Here is a 6,645-nt window from a genome sequence, read left to right on the forward strand (position 1 = left end):
GAAAAACTACCATATGTTGGCGTTTTCAATAGATGTAAGAACAATTGCTTCATTTCTAAGATCCTCGTTTGTGATGATCACTGCTTTGGCATAATCGCCTGTCCCTCCAGTCTCTCAGCTGGCGGACCAATTTGAAATTCGCACACGGATTTTGGAGGATATTCAATGTAAAAGGTTAGTATGACCTATTCTTTTGAGACATCGATGTTGTATTTCATTTATCTTTTTAGTTGTTTTTTTTTTTTAAGTTTGGAACGAGCAGGAGTAGAAGTTGACATTAACACCAAACTCCTTCAACTCCAGCTGAGAGAAAGCGAACACTTGGCAGACAACGTGAGTTTAATGGGAAGCACATTAAAAAGTTCTGAAACCTACAGGTAGACATGCATAAATTAACATAAAATCCAAAGATTATTCTTTGTTTAGTAGGCTATTTGAGTTCAGAAAGTAAAACTCATTTAAGTAGGCATTACATACAGAGCTTAGTTCTGGTAATTTTGACGAGTAGTGTCAGTATTTCAGTATTAGAAATTGGTTTATGTAATATTTAAATTTCTCCTGAGAAATGTATCTTTTGTTTTTCTCTGGTTATTTCATATTCATTAAAAAAGGAAAAAATAAATGTTTGAACTACTGTATATTCCTGGGTACAAGCTAGTATATGTAGAATTGGGCATAATAAACATCAACTTGCAAATGTTTAGATAAGAACTTGGCTTATATAAAGTTGTATTTATTAACATTCAAAGAAGGTTTGGGCACATTTTTCATCATTTAGTAGCGTTATTATGGAATACGGCTTGCAGCATGAGGAAAGCACAAACTACACTCTTCAAGTCATTATTTGATTTGTTCGGTTCCTGACCTTTAAACTAATGATGTCTTCCCATAATCCAATCATCCAATCCTTTTTTTGTCTCCCCAGCTGTCTCAAACTGTCTCTGACGTGACCTCAGTCTTGTATGTAAAAGAAGCTGAGGTCCAATACTGGCAGTCACGGTAACGTACACCCTGGCAATTCCCTAATATACTGCAGCCTCTTAGACAAAGAAACATGCACAGAAATGACATGAAATAACTTATTGCACTTTGGATTGGTATCTGACTACTAAAGCTTGTGCACTATGCGTGAGAAGCATCCATTTCTATTAAAAATCACATCAGTCTCATTGAATAAATGATCCGTTTCAAAAATGTCTTTTAACATTCTAGTTATCTGGACTGGTTTATTCTCTTTTTCAGGGAATCTAAACTGCATGAAAGGAGTATATGATGAAGACATGTTTGTTTTCAGAATCAATCGCCCAAGGGTCACCAGCAGTTTCTTACATGTCTGCCTGTGGAGTTTACTCTGAGGCCAGAGGGTTGTTGGGTGTTTGGCTGTTTTTTAACTGAATTTTAAATAATCTTAAAGATTCTCTTGCTGAAAGATTGAAGAGTGGTTTCTGTGAAAGAACCAAGTCAATTGAATTTTAACCAAGTTGAACCGAGGCACAATATCTTGTTTTGGAACATGCCCACCCTGTAGTCCTCTTTGGCTCTTTAGGTCATCTCGTTATTATCACTCTTTATCACTCTATTGCCAACTCAGCTCTTAGAAGAATACACAAACCAGAGGATTTCCATTTAGGATAAAAAAAAACAAATCAATATTTAACAGGTTTCCTTTGACCTTAACATCTATATTAGTTTTTTTTTGTTGTTGTTTTTTCAAACCAGCTTTACTTTTTCAGAGAACAGGGAATTCATAGCATCCCAAATAGTAATATTGCCATCTGGTATTCTCAGCATTCTTGGTTAGAATATTGAAGTATGATCAGAGTTAGTCTGTGTACCTTCTTAATATTACTCAGAAAAATTGGTTGAGATGACGTCTGAACCAATTTAAGAAAAAAAGCTTGCTGTTAAGTTTTTAACTTGTACCTTGACATCAAATATCTGCGTTTAGGAACAGAACTACAGAGAGATCAATGCATGATGTCCGTTTCACAACTTTGCTGTTCCAGCGTGTCACAACACCGCCAAGAGGCCCTTACTCTGGCTATAGCGAAAAACAACTTAAAGGCTGCCCTTCTAGATTTTGAGTTCACCATGGAGTGTCAGTCCAAAGAGTTGGTGGCCCTGCGCTCGGAGCGGACCAAACTGAAGGAGGCACTGGATCAGGCCCACAGAGACAAAGAGGACCTTGTGCAGCGATTGATCGAGGAAAAGAGTGCTGAAGCAGATCGACTGAATAAGCACAATGACTTAACGCAAAGGTAAGAGCATCAAAGTGAGATCAATGTTGTAATCAAAGCTTGAGAAACAATTATCCAGTCATTCTGAAAGGATGAAATGGCGGTCATTGTTTCTTGTTTGCTTCTTTTTTTCTGCTGAAGTTACTTCTTTTTACCAGGTGGCAACATCTGGGCAAACAGCTGAAGAAGCACTTCCACGGGGAAAGAGGAAAACGCTTTACTCACTTACTGACAGACGCTACGGATGGTGCAAGAGAAGCATCTCAGTCGGTCATTCAGGGTAAGAGTTCTCTCCTTTTAGATGTGCATATATAAAGTGTTTTCACTTTTTTTCTTCCACTTGGTTGTTTCGCTTAAAATTCTCAACACTGTTAAAATTTCTATTTAACCTTCCATTGGTCCAAACATGTTGGACTACAGACTCTATGTTTTTAATGGTAACCCTCTTAAATGCCCTTTAAGCTGTAGACTTCCTTCTCTTGTCCTCAGGAGTTCAAGACTCTAGACAGGAAGTTCAGATAAAAACACCATCTCTCCTTCAGAAAAAGTCTGGCATCGCCCTGGAATCTTAGGCATCATAGTAGAGACATTTATTATATTATTACATATGTGTTTGTTTAAATGAAGTCATCGATAACACAAAATGGGACAAAAATGTCTGGTGTTTTGCTGTATTTAAATATTAGCCATGAGTTGTAAAATGTGTTTGTTAAAATAAATACGTTGTAGTATCCAGTTATGAGCAGATTCTCAGCTAAATGTGTTTCAGCATAATCATAAAAACACTTAAAATGTTTAGTTGAATCTGAGTTCTTGTTTTAAGAGGCATTAGGTGATACTTATTTGTTTCTTTTTAGGAGTCTTTGTAAAAGGAACCTTGCTTTGTAAACAGAAAAACTGTACCAGATTTAAACTGATTATATTCTGGTGGTTTTATTTGTAAGCCGCAATAAAAGTAAAGGAATATGGTAGTTTTTTCTTTCTGTTATCATACATAAACACATGCTTTTTCTATTTAACTCACCATGAGTATGAAACTTTCTTTTCAAAAATGTTTCATTTTTTTATGTAACATTGTTTTTCCTTGCTCTAATGCAGGGGTGTCAAACTCCAGTCCTCAGGGGCCGGTGTCCTGCAACTTTTAGATGTGCCTCTGCTGCACCACACCTGACTAGAATAATTAGGTCATTAAGGCTCTGGAGAACTGATCTGCACAAGGAGGAGGTAATTAAGCCATTTCATTCCAGCGTTTTTGTACCTGTGGCACATCTAAAAACTGCAGGACAGCGGCCCTCGAGGCCTGGAGTTTGACACCTGTGCTCTAATGCATAAAAATAGAAACTTTTTTTTTTTTTTAAAGATTCATGTAGTTTGTGTAGATTCTATTACTTAGGATAATAAAATAAAGAATGAGTAAAGATTAACATAGTTACAAAATAACAAATTTGGGAAGAAACCCACATTTTCCTGTACATAAAACCTTTGAAACCAATACAGTAGTTTATGGGTAACATACTTCAGCAAGAAGGCAGTTTAAATGCTTTACATAAAAAAATAATAATAAAGGACACATTAAATTGCAGTGGCAGAATAAAGAGAAGTAATGGAAAGGTAGTAATCCAATTGTGAACTATGTCAGAACTATTTTACAGTTATTAATCAAAGGCAATTCAAAACAAATATAAATTTAGAAAGTGCTTCACTTACTATGATTTTGCAGTGATTGGAAATTGAAAATTTAGCTACTTTTAAAGAAATGTTTGATGAGTATAATAAGACAATGTATTTAATGAGTGAGTAAAGTACTTTGTCTAGCTTAAAAAATGTTCAGAAATTCTGCACTTGGTTCATCGTGTTTATTTCTATAAATGTCAGAAAATGACAAAACGCATCTCAATATTTTATGAACATTATTTGCAAATGTCCTCTCATCTGCATTTTACATGTTGCTCTGACTTGTAACTGCTTAAAAATAGAGATGTCCTTTATTCTTTATTGTCCCACAGTTTAATGCGTGTCTTTACAGCAAAGTGTCCTAAATTACTCACTAGCACAACTTCAGAGAGAAGATTGTACAAGCTATTATTCAATTTCCTGAGCAAATAAACTGGACTACTTTCCCCGTTCTGTATTACTGTCAGAATTCCAGATCCCCAGCTCCATGGTGATCCGGTTTCAGATTGCATGTTGCCTGTTCCAGGTTTCTATGGTCACCAGAATTTTATTTAGCTATTAAGCTGAACATAACCTGTGTGTTTTGTTCCACTGAAAGCATTCAATAGTCACATTTCAAACTGTGCCAAAATGGTGAAAGGAGGAAAACGCTACTATGGTATGGAGAAGGACGGCCAGTGGGTAAGAAACTGTAAATTTTATTGACCTAATGCAGCAAAACATTCAAAACTATATGCATTCTGGTTTTATTTGTCTTTGTCCTCAGTTTGTCCATCCACACGGTTCAAAGTTAACATCTCGTGAAGCCTGTACAACTACTGGAGCTATGCTGAATGAGGCTAAGACATTATTGCCTGAGGATCGGCATGTGAAGCGCTATCCTAAATGGAAAATTGACCAGGTCTGTGTGTTCATGTGTTTAGGAATTGAAATGTATTGTTTTGTCCAAATTAGCCAATGAAATTTGATGTTTTTTTGACATTGATTTCTGTTGTGTTTAGAAGTTTATATGCAACAAATGTGAATATTTATGTGCTTCAGTTATTGCTGTTCCTCCTGCTGTGATGTGACAATGTACAAGAGAAAATAAGTGTGAGGAAATTCATGTGTCACAGAGATGTGAGCAATTGCTAAAGTGTAACTAACTCCCTGGGGAAAGCACAACCTCAGCAACTTGTTTACCAACTTTACATTTGATTGCTATATTTTGCGACTTTTCAGACCCCTTTAACAAATTTCTCAAAAAAGTGACTAGCGACTTTTATTTTTATGTTATTGGAGACTTGGATGGCGAATATTGCAGATTTAAGCAAATTTACAGGAAATTGTTATTAAATTTGCATGCAAACATAAAACATAGCACCCGTAAGGACCAATTTAGACAGCTATCAAACAAAAAATGATTTGGGATTTAGCTACTCTGCTTGTAAGCTAAAAAGAAAGCTTCTACACTTTCCAGTGATCAATACAAACACAGCAATTTAATTTTTTCTGCTGCTTTCCAGCGATCCAGGGAGGATTATCCATTATCATGTCATGACAATAAGAACACCTTAAAAAGTAGCATCTCAATCTTCTCTAATGTGAGTATTTATTTAGCTTCAGCACATGAAGGATGGTTTTCTAAATGCTGATATCCTTTCCACATCTGCGTCTTTTCTGTGTTTGCGTACATCAGGGTGTGGGGCGAAGAAAATACCCCGATGATCATATGCAGACCACAACTCAGATCAGTTTGGCCCACGAATCAGCTGAAGAGCCTACATCTAGGTTTTTTGCAATTCAACCTGACTTTACTTCAGTGGAGGTCTTGAGTGTACCGACCAAGAACAGGAGGTTCCCTCGAAACCACAAACTGAGGTCAGAAAGGGCCTTTGATGAGACAAGGGAGCAGTTAATGTGGTTTGGACAAGTCCCAGATAGTCTGGATGTGCTGGCAACTTCCAACCTGTCGACCCCTTCAGAGTCCTCACTCATTTAGGTCACGGACAGACGTACAATAAGAACATTTGGGTGGCTGGAATAAAAGATTCAATGAGTTTTAGTTTGAGGACATGCAGACCTTGGTAATAAGTGTTGGTTCAATAACAAAACTTCAGATGATAATAAAGAAAAAGAATATGCGTTATTGTGTCATTTTATCTCAACTATGGACCAGGATTCCATGTCTTTTAACCACTTTCACTTCTAAACTTTAGACACAAACATTTGCTTATGTTTTACCAAACAGTAAATCTTATTGGCTCATAGTAAAAATATATTTAGCCTCCTTAATATACTAAGAGCAAATGTGCTACGTTCTAATTATACAATACTCAAATATTTAAAACCTTTCCTGTGGAAGCACAGATTTATGTAAATCTATATGTTTAAAGTGTCTTGTTAAATTAAATAATTGTTAACAAAGTGCTGTACAGGCCACCACAATAAGTATGGAGCTAGTAAATGCTACCAGAGAGACCTGTTGTTCAGATAGGTAATTTCTTCCAACTTCTGCAAAATTCAAAGTTCTTTCGAACACACCTTTATATTTACAGTTATTTAAATTACCTTTGCAGAGCAATTAGTTCTGTCTCTCATTATTATTCTATGGCCCATAAACCCAAGTTCATCAGCAAAGTGTCAAAATATACTTCCAGATAATAAGAGTGCCTGACTATAATTGAATTTTTAACACTGTTACGTTGATAGTTTCCATGTTTGCCAGGTGGTGGCAGCAGATATGCATGAGTCC

The 6,645-nt window shown here is 36.2% G+C and overlaps 1 protein-coding gene across 1 annotated transcript; it reads left to right on the forward strand.

Moving 5' to 3' along the window:
* The first annotated feature begins 3,609 nt into the window (after nucleotides 1–3,609).
* Nucleotides 3,610–6,034, forward strand: tex36 (testis expressed 36). Its single transcript, XM_032552695.1, has 4 exons — nucleotides 3,610–4,592; nucleotides 4,678–4,812; nucleotides 5,417–5,494; nucleotides 5,590–6,034. Exons 1-4 carry the CDS (start codon nucleotides 4,542–4,544, stop codon nucleotides 5,890–5,892), a joined length of 567 nt encoding a protein of 188 aa, XP_032408586.1. The 5' UTR covers nucleotides 3,610–4,541; the 3' UTR covers nucleotides 5,893–6,034.
* The last annotated feature ends 611 nt before the right edge of the window (nucleotides 6,035–6,645 follow it).

This window comes from Xiphophorus hellerii, chromosome 22 (assembly GCF_003331165.1).
Source record: "Xiphophorus hellerii strain 12219 chromosome 22, Xiphophorus_hellerii-4.1, whole genome shotgun sequence".
Taxonomy (NCBI): Eukaryota; Metazoa; Chordata; class Actinopteri; order Cyprinodontiformes; family Poeciliidae; genus Xiphophorus; species Xiphophorus hellerii.